At 37.3% G+C, this 20,994-nt stretch overlaps 1 protein-coding gene across 5 annotated transcripts in view; it reads left to right on the top strand.

Annotated features, from left to right (window-relative positions):
* Positions 1–20,994, top strand: part of exoc6 (exocyst complex component 6) — a 54,940-nt gene that overhangs the window by 6,414 nt on the left and 27,532 nt on the right. For all 5 annotated transcript variants that reach the window (XM_079851851.1, XM_079851852.1, XM_079851850.1 and 2 more), the window contains exons 2-11: positions 4,953–5,124; positions 7,035–7,082; positions 7,213–7,303; positions 7,780–7,825; positions 9,826–10,030; positions 12,310–12,450; positions 13,656–13,724; positions 16,926–17,009; positions 17,091–17,137; positions 17,245–17,365. In XM_079851851.1, the coding sequence (XP_079707977.1) occupies positions 4,953–5,124; positions 7,035–7,082; positions 7,213–7,303; positions 7,780–7,825; positions 9,826–10,030; positions 12,310–12,450; positions 13,656–13,724; positions 16,926–17,009; positions 17,091–17,137; positions 17,245–17,365 (1,024 nt within the window). The remainder of the gene's footprint in view (positions 1–4,952; positions 5,125–7,034; positions 7,083–7,212; positions 7,304–7,779; positions 7,826–9,825; positions 10,031–12,309; positions 12,451–13,655; positions 13,725–16,925; positions 17,010–17,090; positions 17,138–17,244; positions 17,366–20,994) is intronic.

Raw genomic sequence — 20,994 nt, 5'->3', positions numbered from 1 at the left:
ATTAGTAGTAAATCGCCATCACCTGCTTTCAGATGGAGCGGCATTTACTACAAAGAGCCGTAGTTAACTGACAAGCTGAGCCATATATCGCATTAAAATCGTGGACGTATCGCCAGCGATAATTAATGCGATATGGCTCAGCTTGTTTTGTTTTGTTTTGATTTTGTTTTGTTCAGTTTCGAATGACGACTTAATCTTATCTGTATAACTATAAATGGAGTATTTTAAGTTTTATAATGAGTCAAAATCATTTGTGATTGTGCCGATTTGTGTCGTGGAAGTCCAGTGATTAAATATGTGATTTTCTCTGCTTGCAGTGTGTCAGTCACGCTTGCCAGGAAAGTGAATGAGAACAAACACACAGCTTTACTGAATCACATGTCATCAATTAGTTAATCGAACACGGGTGCGCACCGAAAGTGCTAGTGTGAAAGCACCCTATGTCATTCCCAATACTTCATGGGATTGTTGTTCTTTCCCTCATTAATCCATGAAGTACACAGTCTTTTATCTTTGTCTTTTTATCCCATTTTCAAATACTTTTTACCTAAAATTAAAGTTTATGTTTAAAGTCACCTCGTATCTGGTTGGTTTGGTTCATTACTTATAACGCCTTAACAAAGACTATTTTTAAATCTCAATGGGAAAAATGAATGGAAAAAGTTCTTAGTGGACGGGCTCTAATGCACTCTATTGACCAGTTTGAGCTGCATGAGTTGAAGCCGAAACAGTGAATGAACACCGGTAAACTAAAAGTAGGCCTACTTTACAGAAGGTTCATTGAGAACCAAACGCATCTTATATGAGATTAATCGGATATATACACAACCTAAACTTAATCTTAAAGAATTCACATTGTTGAATATATTGTTTTCAAAACAAAGATAGTTTTCATATTTTTGTTGGCAAATGTAAATGTGTGTGTGAGTACAGCTGACTAAAAATGAATGAATATGACTTAATTTAAAAGGCTAATTTCGTTAAACAACAAACATTGACAAAAACAGGAAATAAACACAATCTGTTTGGTTTAAATTCTTTGCCCCCTTGTGGACCATTGAAAAAAACAATCTGGTGTTCACTTAGCATATCCTCTATTCAAATAGAAAATAGATTTTTTGAAAAATTTTGTGAACATGAAACTGGTTTCTCATCCCTGGCTGCTAGTAGCCACTCAGAACATCCGAGCAATTGCATCACATTGTGGTAAAATTCACTCAGAACTAGCAACATTTTGTAGTTGTGCCATTTTAAAGGTTGTTTAAACAGTCCATTCACAGTCTAGACATTGAGCCTGTGTTGCCAATGGCAACTTGGATTTCATCCGAACCTTCTTCTTGGCATCAGATAGATAGAGCCAGCTGGCGGTTCTACTAGCCGTGAGCCGTCCAAGACTTAGCTAATTTGTTATTATGAATATCTTTATTTTTGTCTGTAGTTTTGGTTGAGATCATTTAATGCAGTTTGTTTCATATTGACCCCATGCTAATTGCTGCCACTGTTCAGATGCTTCATTCCCTATGTCATTTCCTACATTGAATGTCTCATGAAATAGTTTCAAAGCAAGTTCCACCTCTGACACAAACAAACCTGTGAACAGAGGAAGCACCTGCTTCTGCAGGCTGAGACTCACATCAGAGTCATAGAGAGACAAACCATTTAGCTTGTCTGAATGCATCTTTGAACAAATGTTCAGTTTATTATTCTCATCATGATTCATAATGTTTTGTAATGAGTTCCTTTGTATTTTCAGTTAGGGCAGTCACCTCTATAAAACAAGGAAGCAAATGAATAGCAGAACTTTGTTAGCCTCACACCATGTCACCACACTTTGTTCTTCTTATTTATCTTGTATTTTAAAGTGCCCTCATTTAGCTTTTTCGGATATTACCTGTCATGTCCTTTGTACTATAGCTCTTTATGAATGTAAAAGTTATGCAAAGTTTAAAAAAAATCAGAGAACTGCCTAATTCCAGTCTCACTTCCTGCACAAACCTAGGTTTGCAACAAATTTGCACATTGCCAGCTAGGGCTGCTCGATAATGGCAAATTATTTTTGGTATTAAAATATTGAAATCACATTAATTTAACACGATTATTGGTAGGCTATATGATCAAAGTCTCAGTGAAATTGCACAAATATCAATAATTCAGCACAAATTAATACTGGGTTAACTAATGTAAGAAAAAGGTCCTCAAAATTATTACATTAGACAAGGTAACAGTCAGCAATACAATAAGAAGTAATTACAAACAAAACAGACAAATAAATACAACAGAATGAAATGACATTAACGTAACGTTAATGACAGAGTGAAGCAGGTATTAGGCTGCTGTCACTTTAAGAGCGAATGCACAGATTCAATATAATGTTACACACAACTGTGTACGCTTATTTAAGATATAACCCACAGTGTTATATTTCTACTCGCTTATACAAAGCCCATTTGTTTATCGCACAGAAAGCCGCCTGGGGAACAGTAGCAGTTTCCATTACAGATTTGCGCAAAACGTTTGCAATATTTTCTAAATGTTGATAAAAAACTATTGCGTTTTCCATTATGCGCTGTTATGCGACTAAAGCGTAATTTTTCATATTATTAAAGTCATACTAAAAATCATGGCAACGGATGTTAGTAGGTCTAAGTATATCGCAGACACTGCACTAGCCATTATTTTTAATAGAAGGAGACGTAGGTGTGTTATTCAAGTGTTAATGACAAGGAAAGCACCTTATACTTGGGAGCGGCAACGTATGAGGTGTTTCTCCCTCCTATCTGTTCGAGGTCTTGATAAATTGTGGCATTTCTTTGTTTTTTAGAATCCAGTAGAAAGAAAAATCGACTTTTACGTAGGCCAGGTGACCTGTAAATGCGGGGGAAATACGCTGTTAAATTAATACATTGTTCGCTAACTGTGTGATATATATGTACATTTCTGAAATGTATAACTTGGACACAATCATCTCTGATAACAGATCACTCTAAAATGTAATGTAGACCCATGCACTTTCTGTAAAGTTTAATTTAATGGGCGTTTGATAAAGACAAGAAAACGAATGTATTTTATTTTATGCACACATGATAGGGATATGTCGGAAACTGTCGAAAATTGACCGCAAAAATAACACGTTCCCCTTCTGAATGTTGTTGGGACTGTCATATTGTTGGGTCTATTTAATGCATGGCAGTATATTAATGAATTTGAGTGTTTTAAGGTCATCTTTATTACTTATTACATGTGTAGGCCTACATCACTTCTGTCACTTGTGATTATTAACCATGTCATGTTCAGTGCTGGTTTGTTTATGCATCGTTCCCTTGTTGCACACAGGGTGGCGCACTTGGAGAACTATTCATGCATCCACCATCCAGCCCCATCTCTAAAGGCAGCTACATTTTCTCATGTATAAAATATATGTCAAAAAAAACCCCAAAAAACATTTAAATGGTGTTTATAAAAAAGAAATGATTTGTTGTAAAGACAAAGACAAAATGTGTTATTTTAGGATCTTTTAAATACTATTATAGTTTATATGTATATTTAAAATTATTTTTTAATTTTATATTTTCCATTTTTAATTTTAGTTCAAGTTTTAGTAATTTTGTTGTCATTTTTTTATTAGTTTTTTTTAGGTCTATAACTTTTATTGTTTTAGTTTATTTTAGTACAATAAACGAGTACGAATAATACGAGTTTAACTAAAAGAGAATGAGATGTTGCATTGGCAATTATCTAAAATAAATTAATTGTTGTTTTATTTTATATAACATTTATTTTATTTCAGGTAATAAATGTTTTTTTATATAGTTTTTGTTTTAGTTAACTGTAATAAACCTGCAATGTATCAAAGGAATTTGTTCAAATATTGTCTTTAACATATTTAATTTATATCTTATATAGATAGAAGATCTGATGTACATTTATAGAAGAAATCATTTTTTCATGGATCCTCTAATAATGTGTTACAGCCCCCTTTGGGTTATGAATCATGGTAATACCATGGCATTTTATACCACTTTTGTCACACAATTAATTATATTGTGTGAATATAATTATGCACGCAAATTATACCACACAATCAATCACTAATGGGTAATAAGTCCCAAAAAAGAGAGAACATTTTGAATGTGCATTTTGAACATTCTGTTTTGCTTTGAAACAAATAAAATGGTCTGTTCACTGTCTCACATTAATTGTAAATGAGAATTCATGCAGCACTTGTGCAATGTCAGATCCCTTCACACTTCCTGTCTGTGTCAGGAAGTGAGAAGACCCTGAATCATCTTGGAATATTCTGTTCTTCTTCACTGAGAGAGACGGCTCTCTTGGCCATCTGGAGCAGTGAGGAGGGCAAAACACTCTGTGATCTCACAGCACACTGAAGAAGCGGCCCATCTGTTGGCCTCACTTCGCCAGCTCTCCCTGCTGTACACACACTACCACAGCTACTGATACACACATGCTCTGAGACTGAGAACACCACCTGCAGAGTAAACACAAGATATGGACATCAGCGCCATGTGTGTTTCTCCCCTTTAATCACATTAAAATAATAAGTGTTTTACATTTTCTGAAATGTGTGTTGCCATTATCTTTAAAATCCTCGTCAAGCATGGATATTTTACCGTTTGATTAGGTCTGAGAACTGTGAGTGATTGGTTGTATGATTTTCTTGGTGTCATGTTTTGATGTTATTTTATGTTTCTATGTATTTTAGAGTTATTTACTATTTATGGACAGCACTTTAGTCCATTCAAATGGTTTTGAAAGTGCTTTATAAATAAAAGTTGAGTTGCGAAGTTGAGTGCTTCTCCATGAAAAACTGTAAAAGTGTATTCATGTTGATGACGCATCTCTTCATTCATGTAGGATTCTGGGACACTTCGGTGTATCTTTAATGAAGATTTCTTTGTTGTTTGAAATGTATTAATTTGATGTTTGTTTTATAGATCCGTTTACGATGATCAGCCCAACGCACACAAAAGGTTTATGGAGAAACTTGATGCCAGAATACGCAACCATGACCGAGAGATTGAGAAAATGTGCAACTTCCATCATCAGGGATTCGTGGACGCCATCACAGAACTGCTGAAAGTCCGAGCGGATGCTGAGAAACTGATGGTAGGTGGAAATCATGATCAAAATTATTTCAGGGATTAGAAATGATAAGCTATTCATTATTATAGATAAATAATACATTTTTTCCCCTGCTATATATTGTGACAATACCATGGTATTATACAGTAATAGTTTCAGATGGTAAAATCATGGTACTGGAAAATATACCATTATACTAAACAGAGCTGGTGATAGCTAGAATAACCACAACTATTTAAATGGATTTTTCTGGCAAGTGAATGTTGCTCTGATTTGAAATCCTGTTGAAAAGCTTTTTATTAAGTTCCATAGAATCAGTTCAAAATGCTTTGTTAGTTCTTGTGGCATTTTTTACACACTAAAAATGTTGTAATAAGAAATATATGTAGATAATATTACTTATTATTACTTTGTATTTTTAAAATGTACAAATACACCACTGTTCAAAAGTTTGGGGTCGGTAATAATTTTTTAATATTTTTGAAATAAGTCTCTTATGCTTAACAAGGATGCATTTTCTTTCATGAAAAATACAGTAAAACCTGGAATATTTTGAAATAATACAATTTTAAATAAATGTATTTGAGGATATTTAGTATCATTACTCCAGTCTTTAGTGTCACATGATCCTTATTCTAATATGTTAATTCACTGCGATTCTTTGATGAATATAGAGTTCAAAAGAATAGCTTTTATTTGAAATAGAAATCTTTTGTAAAATTATAAATGTCTTTTACTGTCACTTTTTAATCAATTTAACGTGTCTTTGCTGAATAAGACTAAAAATATATTTTTTTAAAGTCTTACTGACCCCAAACTGTTGAACGGTAGTGTACTAAAGAAAATAAAAGGCTAATAAATGAAATATTATTCCATATGTTCATTTTGTGAAAAACAATGTAAAATGGCTGTTGCATAACAGAACATGTATTCTTCTACAGTAGACAATTATGTTGCCTTGAAATTGTATTAAGAAAGGTTAAGCTCCAGAACAAAGTTTGTTGCACAATTAAATTTTTATATTTATTGTGCTGTTTTTTTGTTGGTTTCCACAAACTCCCATTGGATGCAGAGACGCCCATAGTGTCTAGCTTTCATCCACGACGGATCGGTCATTGCGCGTTCATGAGGTTCAGCAGCGCGCTCCAGACCTCGCGCTGGAATCGCACGCCAATTCTCTTTAGCTCCCTTTCCACTTCCCAGAGTGAAATATGGTGACCAAACGGCACAGGAGTGGCTCACCAATCCTCGTAATTAGACCCAAATTATATAAAGCATATTCAGATAACAAGAGAGCACATACGGCATCAATGAGGTCGTTGGTCCCCTTTGTCCGCGAATAAAAGAGATTTTAAATAAACTCAAAAAGCGGTTCCTTATTACGATGACCTAATGAGACTTAATATGTGGGAAAGTCTGCGGCCGTGCGGTCCCTGCACCTGGGGCACTATACTGGCGCAGTGGTGTGGAGGTCTTCACATTTGATGTTAATCAGCCACCCAGCGTTTGTGTTCAGCCGAAAAAAAGAAGAAGAAAAAAATGAATGTTTAATTACCAGAAAATGCTATCCGCATTTTGTCCCAGACAATGAATGGCACATAGAGCTCATTGAAGTTACCAACAAGGGACCAATGGTCAATTGGGTCATTGATTTGAATTGTTTGACAGAGCCAGAGGAACAACCAAAGTTCAAAAATCCCAAGTAAAATTGAGAAGTTTGTCACAGAATCTGTTAGAAAGGGCTGTCAGAAGTGATTACCGGCCATAAAAGCTCCCTACCGACCAAAAGTTCAAGTTCCCGCTGCACATTTAATTTGAATTTGCATGGCTTTGTTCTTGACTCCTCATGAAGTATGATCTGATTACAAGGGTGAGCAGTTACAACAGGGAATTGTGGGCTTATTTGTCTAACAAAAGTGATATTATGTTTTAAGGGCCAAGTGAGTGACACCAATCGAAGACTTCAAGACGCCGGACGGGAGGTATGGCACAGTCTGGCTTTGTTAGCATGTCTGCCGTTAGAAAAGAATGTCGATTATCAGACAATAGAGCAGAGAGAACTGTCTCGTTAATTGAGAGGGCTTCACACTCTTTGACCTTCCCTTATGTAAGGTGACGGCCCAAACGGAGGAGGTCATCCGCTGCCGGGTTCAGCAGAGGAACATGGCCACCACGGTGGAAAAGCTGCAGCTCTGCATTCCCGGTGAGACTGCGCGTTCGCGTAACCGAAAGGCGCTCGTTAAAATCTCGCCGTACGGCTTGCAAACACTCTAGAGATTTCATCAAAAGACGAGTAAAAACAATCAAGAAACTGTAAATGTGAATGTTCCCAGGTTTCCTATTACAGTAACGAGTCCAGGTCATCTTTAAACAGTGCTCTGTGTTTATGTCTTACTGTCTCTCCGACTTAAAGATTTATAGAATAAACTGTTAGGACCGACAGAAAGAGAATTTGATGCTCTGTTGTTACAGTGGTTTTATCAAACTAACCTGTTGGATGATGCTGTAGATAAATTAAGTTAGGTTGTGGTTTCTTTAGTCCGTTTCTTTCGAAAAGCAATAAAAGAAACTTAGGAAGTGGTTTCAATTCACTGAATGAACGAAATGTTTCAGGTTGATTTCTTTTAATACAGTGTTTTTTTTCCTCTATATTATCCTCTTTTATTTACATTTCTACAGTCCTGGAAATGTACAGCAAATTGAAGGAGCAGCTTGAATCAAAAAGGTAACATAGTACTAATTCATTTTTATCTTTATTGTTAATAACAATACAGTGTTTTTCATCCACCTCTTGATGTCTAACTAAATATTAAATGAGGTTTTAAGTTTGAGGTTTGCAGTTTAAAACTATTATTTGAATGATTTGATGTTCTAGAATGAATATTTATACTATAAAATTATACTCATGACCATGTAAAATCTGTCATAATAACTGAATGAATGAGCTTGATGAATGTAGTCAAAACTACAATTAGTGTAAAATTTTAGAAAAATACAGCTTGCTGAAGAAAGGGTCCAAATGATGTCACTTCCATGGTGTCACAATTAGAAATAGGGTGAAAGTCATGTGATGGTAGCACCTAAAGCATTGAAATAATATGTGATTTGGCTATTAAAATAACTAAAAAATTATTTCTATAATGAATTGAGCAGACATTTAAACTTCATTCATTGTTTAAGGTGATCTACTTTTCATGTTGTGTATATAACAAAAAAGTTATAAATTTATGTCAAATAGTAATTGATCTAAGATTATCTAATAGTTTTCATATCATAGAACATGATATTTAAGCCTTTGCTTTAAAAAGTAAAGGAGTGTGTGGAAAGTGCCAGTGTTCTCCTGAAAAAAAAAAAAAAAATCAATTGAACTATTATAATTCTGCTAAGAATGCATTCAAACCCCTTTCATGAAGAAGTGTTCACTCTTTTCTCCTGGAAAGAAGGGATGAATGTAAGGTCACATTGAACTTGAAAATAATGACACTTTTTGTCCATTAATGTCTACTTAGTCAGTCATAACACATCATGAATAAATAAACTATTCAAACGCAAAGACAATTGACCTTGTGTGTGCCCTTCTTCACAGCACTGTCCTGTACCGGCAGGCCCATGACAGGCATCCTCCAAATTGAGGCAATTAGCGCAATGTTTTTTTCCATTAATCTGTGTGTCGCCACTGCGCGCTAATGACTAGGCTGGGACATGGTCTAATCAGGCAGGGATTCTTTCGCAGTTCACATGTAACACTCGCTGGGAAGGGCGCCACTTTGGCCTTCCACACGGACGCACGCGCACTTCAGAGCAGTGACGTCAGGGAGCATTCAGAGGCACCGGGTGTACAAGTTAATAAACTTATTAATATGTTGAATATGGACAGGCACATTCATACATTGTGCAAAATTGTTATATTTGAGTCCATGTTGCATATATTCTGAAAACATAAATAGTTTGGTGTAGATATAGATGGAAAAAGACCTCCTAGATGGAATATTTGGCCTCCATGCTTAAAGGTGCTCTAAGCGATGTCACGCGTTTTTTAGGCCAATTTTTTTTTTGTCACATACAGCAAACATCTCCTCACTAACCACTAGCTGCTTGTTCCCTGAACACACTGTAAAAAAACGAGACAGCCCACGCACAAATGGCAACAAAAACAAACAGCGCTAACCCTCACCACGAAACATAACAAACTGTTCTAGCCAATAACCGACAAGAAGGATTTGGGGGTGGGGTTTGGGGGGTTAGTGTGCGGATGAGGAGGAGGGAGGGTCTGGCTAGCCTCCGTTTTGTTTGACAATACTTCGAACGTCAACAAGAAGTGACGTCACCTAACATCACTTAGAGCACCTTTAATTAATACAAGTAAAAAATAAAGAAAGAAATGCATGTGTAGAGCACAAGCTTTTAATAAACTTCTTTAGCATTTATAATCTTTTTTCTGCAGCTATTTGATGCGACAGCTTCAGTTATTGGTCTAGTCTTCCCAAAGTTTGTTGTGGTAGTGTTGTTGTGCAATGCTGATAAACGCCCACCTGTGATACCCAGACACTTTATATTAATACAGCAAAGTTGCAAAATGGCTTAATAGGCATTAATGGTCTGTAGTTAACTATAAAAACTCTTGGCAAAAATAATATTAGCTGTTATCATATAGAAATATCATTGATTTTAAGGGGTTTTATGGACTAGTAAAGTGGTGACTGACATGAATCTTTTTCATTTCAGATACTACTCTGCATTGAAAACCATGGAGCAGCTAGAAAACATATATATTCCCAGAGTGAGCAAGTACAGGTTCTGCCAAATTATGGCTGAGACACTTCCTAAACTCCGAGAGGAGATTAAGGACATCTCCATGTCCGACCTGAAAGACTTCTTGGAAAGTATCCGAAAACACTCGGACAAGATTGGTGAAACCGCAATGAGACAGGTGGGACAAAAATATTTATTTTATTTTATTTTCCTACTCTATTAAAGCCGCACTATGTAACTTTTTTGTTCAAAATTAACTAAATTGAAATGATGAGTCAATACACCATCAACCTTTCTTCCAAAATGTGACTTGATTTCCCCTGATTCACTATGGTAAGCCTGTGTTTATATTTTAGACCTAGCGGGATGTTTTTGTGCGAAATTGAATACTTGCGTCACTCGTCTGTGCTTGTCTCGTCATATCTGTAAATAGAGAAAAGTTGCTCCGACTACTTTAAAGGAGAACTCCGGTCAATTTTAACATTGAGCTCATTTTTTTGTACATTTGGAGTGCTGTCAATACAGAGAACAACAACAAAAATCGGTGTTGCCTACACCGAGTTATTCTATTTTTAAAATTTGCAAATGATGTTATTTAAGCCAGCGCAAATACCTTTGTTTACATCCTGTTTTTCAGTCCAAAGTAGTCGATTGTAGAGTTCACACGCATAAGTTTAATACCTATGATCACGCGCGTGAACTCGGCAATCGACTACTTTGGACTTCAACCGAAAAACAGGATGTAAACAAAGGTATTTGCGCTGGCTTAAATAACATCATTTTTATACATTTCTTTCACATCTACTGCAGTCAGACTCACTCGTGTTCACTCAGAAGGAATCACTCACATGACCTGTGCACTTGTAATGACACATCAAGGATGTTAAGAGGCTAAAAGCAGGTTTAGTACTTGCCCCATTGAAGTCAACAGGGTGCAAATTTTAAAAATAGAATAACTAGGTGTAGGCAACACCGATTTTTGTCGTTGTTCTCTGTATTGACAGCACTCCAAATGTACAAAAAAATGAGCTCAATGTTAAAATTGACCGGAGTTCTCCTTTAAAGCGTTTATGGTGTGGGAGTGGCTTAAGTTAGTTGTCACAATGACGAAGAAAAGTTGACATGGAGCATGCTAAATCTCAAACCTCCGGGGAATCACCTGTTTAAAAAAGAAAGAAAGAAGTGAATCGGAGCTTCTTCCTTGCAAAAAGAGAACGCGACAGAGATCATAATAAAACGTACAAAATAAGTCTGCTTTTTGGTCATGTCTGACAAAAAGGAACAGAATGATCTGGTTCTGACTGAAGTTTTTTAAGGTTATCTTTCTATTCTTTTTGATCTGTTCATTTCGAACTGGTTCTCGACTGGTTACCGACTTAAGATTCTTTCAGGAATCTAACGTAACTGTACATCTACATATGTGCGTCTACATATCACGCAAAGTTTTTTTTTTTTTTTTTTTTTTTGGGAAAACAAAACAACAAAACATTTTACATACAAGAGTACATATAACCATACATGTCAGGGGTAGAGAATAAATAAGAGGAAAAAAAGAAGATAAAGAAAAAAAAAGAAAGGCTTTTTACAAAAAAAGCTTGTACTTATCAAACAGCTGTGTAGTTTTCATAGCTTTCAGGTTTTTACTTTTGGATATAGTTTTGGATCTAAATATATCTTAACATCAATTTTAAAATGTTCAAAATTTGGTATCTTTCCATTCCATTTGACCTTATGAATATAGTAACGGGAAATTATAACAATTAAATCAAATATAAACAAAAGATTTTTATCACCCTCAAATGAAATACATTTTAACATAACATCAATTTCTTCAAAGTTAACAAGAGTCATAACTTTACTTTGCAAGTAATTACTAAGTTCTTTCCAAAACATTTGGGTCTTGGGACACTCCCAAAATAAATGCTTAAGTCAATTGTGGTACAACGTTTTAAAGTGAACATTGAAGATATTTGTGTTTTTTTTTTTTTAAATTACCCCTGAGACTATTAATAATAGTCTCAGGGGTAATTTAAAAAAAAAAAACACAAATATCTTCAATGTTCACTTTAAAACGTTGTACCACAAGTGACTTAACTGGGTAAATTCGATGGAAAATTTGATATGAAACCTCTTTTACTTTGTTTGTAATGCAATACTTATGAGGTGTCCATATCACGCAAAGTGCGTAGGAGATTAGACTTGATTGATTTCAGTAGAGCTTGACTTTAGCATGTTGATGCTGCCTACCTCAGGAACAACCTGAGCAAAACCGTGATGCTTTAAAATGCTGTCTATGTAGACACCTAGCTAGGTTTTGAAAGGTGTACTAAATTTGTCGCACATGTAGCTAATAGAAATCTAAAGTTGTGAGTCGCTAGTTCAATACGTATGACGTGACTGGCATTGTAGGCTGTTGAAGTTACTGTTGGTCTTCTCTCCGTCACCCTGTTCTCACAGGCTCAGCAGCACCGTACGTTTAATAGTACGGTGCAGAAGCAGGACACTCTGAGCTGTGCCAAACCTCTGAACGGCCGAACACCCCTCCATCACAACGGCCTGAGCCCAGAGGCAGCGGAGGAAGAGGAGATGGATGAGGAGGTATGATGCACAGTCACATTTTGAGGAAGAGTAGTGTCATTGTGTCCCAAATGAAGGTTTTTTTAAAGCACTATACCATGGCCCTGTTTAATATCTGGCATCAGCATCCAGATTTCAGGGGAAAATGTCCAAATTTCATCAGAAAAATTATACACTGCACGGCCAAAAAAGAGAAAGTCTATGGTTGGATCATTATTGCAGTGATTATTATGTTTCTAGCATGTTATATGTTTTGCGACAGTTCTTTTAAACCAGGGTTCACCAATCTCGGTCCTGGAGGGCCGATGTCCTGCAGAGTTTAGCTCCAACCCCAATTAAACACACCTGAACCAGCTAATCAAGGTCTCACTAGGCATACTAGAAACTTTCAAACAGGTGTGTTGGAGCTGGTTGGAGCTGGTTGGAGCTAAACTCTGCAGGACAGCGGCCCTCCAGGACCGAGATTGGTGAACCCTGTTTTAAACCCTTATTGATGCTTTTCATTTTTTAAACAACCATGTTGGAAGAAACATCATGGCCATATTCCAGGATGGCAATGTCAAGATTCATCATGTTCAAATTGTGAAAGAATGGTTCAGAGGGAGCATGAAAAATCATTTTCACACATGAATTGGCACCTCTGAGTCCAGACCTTAAATTAATTGATAGTCTTTGGGATGTGCTGGAATAGACTTTACAGAGTGCTTGACTCTTGCATTGTCAATACACGATCTTGACTAAAAATTGATGCACCTCTTGATGGAAACAATTGCTGTGATGTTTTTCCATCATGGGGTGCATACATTTTTGGTCAAGATGTTGTATTGATAATGCAAGAGTCAATATATATTTGACTCTGCCTACATTTCCTACATTGTTGTTTAAGAAATGAAAATCTACACATCTTTTTTTGGGCCGGACAGTGTATTCGACATAAATAGTCTATGTGCGAGTATTAAAAATATTAGTAAAATACAATAATATATAACCTTTCACTGGAGACACATTTATTTCAAGTTGTATGTTAATACGAGGTGTAAACTGCAATCTGTTTCATAAATCAACTGCTATGCCTTTAACAGGACCTGTTATTAAAGGAATATTTTGTTTTTGTATATGTTGTTTGATCGATTTAAAACGTACTTGAACGTTTAGTGGTATCTATTGCCAGCAAAGCCACTCAGGTCAAGAAATGTTCCTTGAACCCTGTTCGTTTTCTTTTTAAGGTCTTGACGGCGCAGGATCTGGTGGATTTTTCACCAGTCTACCGATGTCTTCACATCTACACTGTTTTGGTAATTCCCAGAGTCTCCTTCACTACAGACACACAGTGCGCACAGTGAACAACCAATAAAACAACAGCCCATCTCATAACATGTTATGAAATTTGTTTTATTGAGAAACATTCCTGTTGATCTTTTTCTAATAGGCGCTCAGCCTTTGAGTTGACAGTGCGTTTTCACTGAAATGCTTTCTCCCAAGTGGCTCCTCAAACATTAATGGCTTAAATAAGCAAAGGGATTTCCAGAGTTTTGACAGTCATGCCATCAATATTATTTTTGCCTTAAACCAAACGCAAACTATAGAGAGGTGAAATCGAGTTTGTTAGCGCTTGGTGCCATCGCTCATCTGGTCAGAACTAATCCAGAGTCCATCAGCACACCAACAAAAGGGGTCAGACTGCAGCATCTAATGGGATTGACCGAGCAGTAACCCCCTTTTCGCCATAAAAACAAAGCAGTGAAAAAGTTCTTCGCTTTTGGCATTCAGATTGTGCACAAACTGTGGTGCATTCACTGGGCGTAGGATGAGTCGAGCGCTTTCCCCTCAATGGTTCAGTTAATGAGAACACGAGCGCTTTTGACCGCTGTGCTACCCGAGAGCTCACAAGTGCTGGCAGGGGCCGAGGGCCACTCTTCAGCCACACAGAGAGAGAAAGGGGGCACAGGTGCTTAACATTCAGAGGGATTGTATGTTTAAACCAACCCATACTCGTTGGATATATATTTGACTCTGCCTGATAAATTTCTGATAAACCACAAAAACTTAACTATACATACAATTCAATCCAGTTTCCAGATAAAATGACCACTAGAGGCAGCAAAACAACTTCCTTTTTCGCACAAGTGACCTATTGGTAAGCCCCTCCCCTGGAACGCAGATGAGCCAATGGCAGTTGAATATCAGTTGCACGGGGACCGGAAATCGGACATCTTTAGGTTTCAGCAGAGCCCGTCTACGGAGAGCCTTGCCACTTCCTATTAGCCCCATTGTATCGATCTTGGTTGCAGTTCCATTAGAATTCCACTGGAGGTGATCGCAGGCGAGTGCAGACTGAATGGGAGTCTATGGGGCTAGAAGGCTAAATTTGTCTCTTTCACCTGATTGCCGTTGAGAAATCTCAGATTTTATTGTAGGTTTTGCAAGTTCAACATGGGTTATAGGTCGAAAATTGAACGAGTACTTATGTCCTTTCGATTTCTTACAGGTTGAGTTGTTGTTGCCCATAACACGCTAGCATTCTGCTAATGAACGCTGATTGGTCAGTGAAGGACTGATTACGACCAGAGATACCACTTGATGGCATCGTGGGATCCGAAGCGGGACCAGAAACAAACAAAACAAAAACTCTTCTAGCACGTGTATTTACCTGTGTCAGCTGTGTTGTCGATGCCTCGAGAGAAAAGAAAGTGCAGAGCGCGAAAGCACCAAAGCGACTGAAGGATTGCCGTATGACGTCATTGACATTTTAAAAGACTTTTTAAAGCAAATAAGTGACTCTAAAAAATCTAACACCCAGCAATGTGTAAATTCTTTGCATCTCCTTTCGAATACAATATTCAAATTACTAGACAAAAAAATTATATCCTGAGAAAAGTGGATTTTGATGGGTATAGCGTCATAGACCTCCATTCATTCTGCACTTGCCTGCGAGCGCCCCCGCATGGACAGAGACGTGTTACTGCAGCCAGTCCAGAAACCGGAAGTAACCAGAGAGTGCCAATTCTCTTCCTATTAGACATTCTCTGGTTTCAGCACCATAGAGAAACATTGGAAGATCCTAAGCTCTCATCGGTTTTATGGTGTTTTTGCGACAAAAATGGTAAAACAATGTGCCTGGGGTACTTGCAACACTGATTCCAGGTATCCTGAGAGGATGGGCATGGGTTGTATTGAATCACTGTACTGGGTCCGCGTTCACCAGCGCTTTTTAAAAAGTGTGATAAGATTTGCGCGAATGGACCAATTATCTGCGCTATACGACTGAAGCTCGGTTTATTTATAGTATCAATGATGTGAGCGCAGTAACCTGGTTCCCTAAGGATTCAACTCCAATCCTAATCCCAATAAAGATGAAAACGTTAATTTTATGGTTGTCATACTCTCATTAAGTTATAATTAAAGTTAGTGAGCCAATGCTAACGTACAAACCTAAATAGCTAACTGTTCTCACGTCATGTACAGTAGGTCAAAAACACCCGATGGCTCAAAAACAGCCATCTGCGACCGTGACATGAGGCTTCTCCAGCTTGCGTTGTGATCTGTAAACCCTCGCTTCCAAATTAATCTTGTTACCTACCATATTTATTTAAAAATCTTTTATATATCCTTCCATGGCATATTTAAGTCCCACTTGAATGGTCCTCGAAGAGAGATGGTCCTTCCGTGTCCAAAATTGATCAAAAACATCTTGGGACAAGGTTTTCACACTGACAGCTGTCATTGTAAGACAGTTAGAAACTCCGTTTGTTTGTCCGGGATAGCAACTTTAACTAAGGGGGGCGGGGCTTACCGATAAATCAATTATGATTACTTGAGAAATAATCGATAAATAAAGACTGATTTCAATTCAGTTCCTGTGTAATACTCTGTTATGACCTCAAATAACTTAACCATAGTGCATCATTTGTACACTAATACAGTTTGATATTTGCATCACATAACCAATTCTGTATGTGTGGCTTTTCTTGCCCGGTAACTCACTTGCGATGCAGAGCACTCCGGTTTGAGTCCCATGAAACACGAGTCACAACACTCGAGAAAAAGCTCAAAGCCTTGTAGAAGCAAGCTAAAGTGGCATGATTGGTTCAGCAAATGTGTTTTTCCGCCTCACGTTTGCTTTTGTTAACACTATCGGTTAGGTTTAGAGTAGGAATTAGTGTACAGGGTATGTTCATTTCAAATATGATAAAGCACAATACATTTTTTTGCACCACTCACTGGACATTTCATTTTCAAACTACCATGATATGTATAACAAACCAATGTTGCCGCAGTCACGTTTTAACTGTTTTTGAGAAAACTGAACACGCTATTTAGCGCCAGTCACTGGACATTTCACTTAGAAAGTGCCGTGAAACGTGCTACAAGTAACAGGGGTAAAATGCACAATTACATGTTGTGCAAGTCAAAAGTTAAATGCTCTTGTATAAATGAAGTTAGATGGATATTAATTTGTTATTTAAGCCCACTTTAATGCCATATTCTTTTTTTAGGGAGACAGAGAAACGTTTGAAAATTACTATAGGAAGCAAAGAAAAAAACAAGCAAGACTAGTACTGCAGCCTCAATCTAACATGGTTAGTATTCTTTTCTCTTTAAACAATCCTGTCAATTTTATTCGTTTTTATATGTTTTAATTGTACGTTTTTCTTCTCCAGCATGAAACAGTGGAGGGCTACAGAAAGTACTTTAATCAGATTGTTGGGTAAGTAAAATCTGGATTTATTTGTTAAGTGCAGGGCAGTGTGTTCATTTTTTTATGTACAAAGTTGATTTACACCATGTAATTCCCACTCCCATCATGCTTTGCAGGTTCTTTGTGGTGGAAGATCACATTTTACACGCCACACAAGGTCTGGTGACCAGAGCCTTCACAGATGAGCTGTGGAACATGGCCCTGTCCAAAATCATCGCAGTGCTCCGCACACACTCTGTGAGTACCGTACACACACTCGTCTCCACTATTGTCACGATACCAAAATTTCAGTAGTCGGTACCAATACCAGTAAGTTATTGGTATCAATTTCGGTACCATAGCAAAAACTATCGCAACTAAATAAATAAAAAATTACAAAATGAAATTAAGAAATTATTAATACTAATTATTATAAGTAAATCATACATTATTGCAGCCTTCAAATATTGTTCAACTAAGACATCAAATGAAAAATTAATAAAATGAAAAACAAAGAGAAACACATTACAAGTAACAGAACACATGGCTGGTCTACTGCATTTACACTGCAAGACTTAAAGGGATAGTTCACCCAAAAATGAAAATTCAGTCACCCGTGAGACTTTCGTTCAACTTTAGAACACAAATGAAGATATTTTTGATGAAATCTGACAGCTTTCTGTCCCTCCATTGACAGTCTGTGCAACTACCACTTTGACGCTTCAAAAAGTTCATAAAGACATTTGAGAACTGAGTAGTTTAGTCCAAATTTTCTGAAGAGATTGAATTTAGGCTTTTATTCACATATAAACATTGATCAGCGAACATAAACAGAAGCTCACCCGAAACAGTTTGACGCACGTAAACAAACCTCATTAGTTCTTGCAGAAGCTTAAACGTTGTGCGTAACACGAGAATGAACCTCATTGGTTCTCGCACATCAAGCGAACATGCTTGAGCTTCCGTTTACCACAACTGATGTGTGAGTTGATGAATGTTTATATGTGAATAAATTCAACCTGTTCATCATATAAAGCGATTGAATCTCTTCAGAAATTGATTCCTCAATTCATATGGATTAGTTTTACGTTCTCTTTATTAATTGTTTTAGGTGTCGAAGTAGTTGTTGCGTGGACTGTCAACAGAGGGACAAAAATCTTGACGATTTCATTAAAATAACATCATTTGTGTTCAGAAGATGAACGAAAGTCTAATGGGTTTGGAACAATATGAGTGTGAGTAATTGATTAATTTTAATTTTTGGGTAACAATCCCTTTAAGTATCAACTTGGTACCGAAGTACTGGTACTTCTGACAACACTAGTCTCGAGTATGCGGGGGATGCACTAAGGAGTCTCATGTAAGGATTTGACCCCCCCCCCCCCCTCAATCTCTCTCTTTCTGCCGTACTCTGGCCTGAGTCTCTTTTTTTGTGATTGAAAGTTAGCTAGCAGTGGGAGAGAGCAGGCTTGACCCCTTTGTTCGGGCCACAGGACTCAGGCTGTGAGCTCCAGCCGCAGGGTATTTGCATAATCCCTCACTGATTTACAACTGACTGGCCCTCCAAACACACTCTCAGCCCCAGCAGTTTAGAATATTCACAGTTAATCTGCTGTTATTGTTGCAATCTGTCCTCATTAGGCCCAACTGACCTCTCCATTAGATCAGATTGAATGGATGGCCACTGAAAGGGCTCACCAGGAAATGCTTCCAATTATCATTCCAAATGCCTTGTTTTGAAAATAAACTTCACTGAAAGACACGACTAAAGCCCTCTTAGCTCCTGAGCTGCCTAAAAAGAAAAAATAGATCGTTTTTGGAGACGCTTGTACAGTCATTTAAATCTATTAATTCCAAGAATTGATTCCTGCCATGCAAAATGAAAGCCCCAAAAACCTCTATAGAAATGTTTTAAAGTCATAATTAATGACTGGAAAGCTCTTAGAGTCATTGGTCAAAATGTGTGGGAACCTACAGTGTGTAACTCACTGGTCAGGCTGCATTTATACAATCAAAAAGGCATTTTCTTTTTTTCTTTTTTTCAATTACAACAAAATTTGTAAGTTTAGAAAATATGGTTTCATGTTTAAAATGTGTACGTCATGAGGAAATGCCTGAATATGGTTGTTTTCTTGAAGCAACATTGTGTGACAATGGAGAAGATATAACTCCCTATAAAAACATTTGCTTGACTTTGTCCATTTCTAAGGTCTTTGTTTAGTTCCTCTTTCAGGGACATATTTGCATGTGTGTGTTTTTGTGTTCATGTTCACATGCTTTGTCAATGAAGTACATCATGTCCTGAAGTGTGGAGTGACGCCGTGTGTTGCAGCTTGACCAGTGCTTATTTAACCGTGTGATTTACGCACTCACTCCCCACGTCTGAGAGGCAGGCCACTGCGCCCTATCTAAATGTTTAACAAGAGAATCACACTAGTGCAAGGGGCTGTAAATCAAACCTGCAGCTCCTGTACAACCACCCTCATTATCAAACCCCACCAACCTGGAAGAGGCTCGTCTGGCTCATGGTTAAAAGCTCTGGAGATCTTTGCGAATGCTGAAGATGCCAGCCGTATGGTGTATCTCATAGCGTTAGGACAAACTCACTTCTGCATTTTACTGTGAATCATTAACTACTCAAAAACACTCATCAGTAATTGATTGTATGGAAGCTTTTTTTCCACCATGGGATTTAAACTTCTGAGAAGAAATCTCAGAATTGCAACATAAACTTGCAATTGCGAGGAAAAACCTGAGACCTAAACTTAGACTTCTGAGGAAAAAAAGTGAGAATTGCGAAATGTAAACTCAAAGTTCCAAGACAAAAAGTCAGAATTGCGAGAAGCAAAGTTCCAAGACAAGAAGTGAAAATTGTGAGACATAAACTCAGTATTCTTAGGGGCAAAAAGCCAAAATTGTGAGATGTAAACTAAGACTTCCGAGGAAAAAAAGTGAGAATTGCAAGATGTAAACTTACAATTCCACGACAAGTCGTCAAAATTGCAAGACATAAACTGAGAATTTTGAGGGGGAAAAAAAGTCAGTTGCAAGATGTAAACTCAAAATTCCAAGACAAAAAGTCAGAGATGCAAACTCAGATTTCTGAGTAAAATGTCACAATTGCTACAAGTAACTTGCAGTTGTAACATATAAACTTTTGCGAACATAAAGCAGTTGTGAGAAAAAAAGTCTGAATTGTGAGATATAAACTCATATTAATTTTTTATTGTGTGGTGGAATCAAACTTCCATGGACTGAGAACTGCGTTAGATTGCCAAAAACTGGGGCAGCAACACGTTTCTATGGCAGTTATAGCTTGAATAGTTTTTTTTAATGATAATGAAATGTGTTTCATGAGTGTGAACACATGGAAAAATCCAAAAGCAGATTCTCAAGGATTTTTCCAGATCATCTGTGCTGCTGTTTTGGGGAAGGGTGCTGCCCGGTGCCGTGTGGTTTCATACAGCAGTGGGTGGGCAGGTCTGTGTGCTCAGACATTCACTAACCCTGTCAGTCATCACTCCCCTGCCTGGGTCAAGTACTGCTCGCTCCTATTTAACCTCATGGACAGGCCTCCATCAGCGAGGGGGGGAGGGTCGGACGGCCTCATTTAGATGCTAATGTAACCTAAAAACTCATTAAGACACAAGTGTATTTGATCAATAAGTGACTGGGTGTGAGTTACCCATTTAGAGTGAAATGCTGAACCTAAACTAGAAATGTGGTTCAGTGAGTATTGGTTGCTCTGTGAATCAATGGATAACACAAGTTTTTATTGTGCATTTGCAGCGAATCAAATGAAAGAAATGGCTCATATTTAAAATGATAAATATCATTAAGAAATTTAATTTAAAAGGCTCATAAAGAAATTTAAGCTTGAATCTAAG

This window comes from Squalius cephalus, assembly GCF_949319135.1.
Source record: "Squalius cephalus genome assembly, chromosome: 19".
Lineage (NCBI taxonomy): Eukaryota > Metazoa > Chordata > Actinopteri > Cypriniformes > Leuciscidae > Squalius > Squalius cephalus.
The sequence above is the reverse complement of the archived record's forward strand: the minus strand, read 5'-3'. Positions and strand labels throughout refer to the sequence as shown.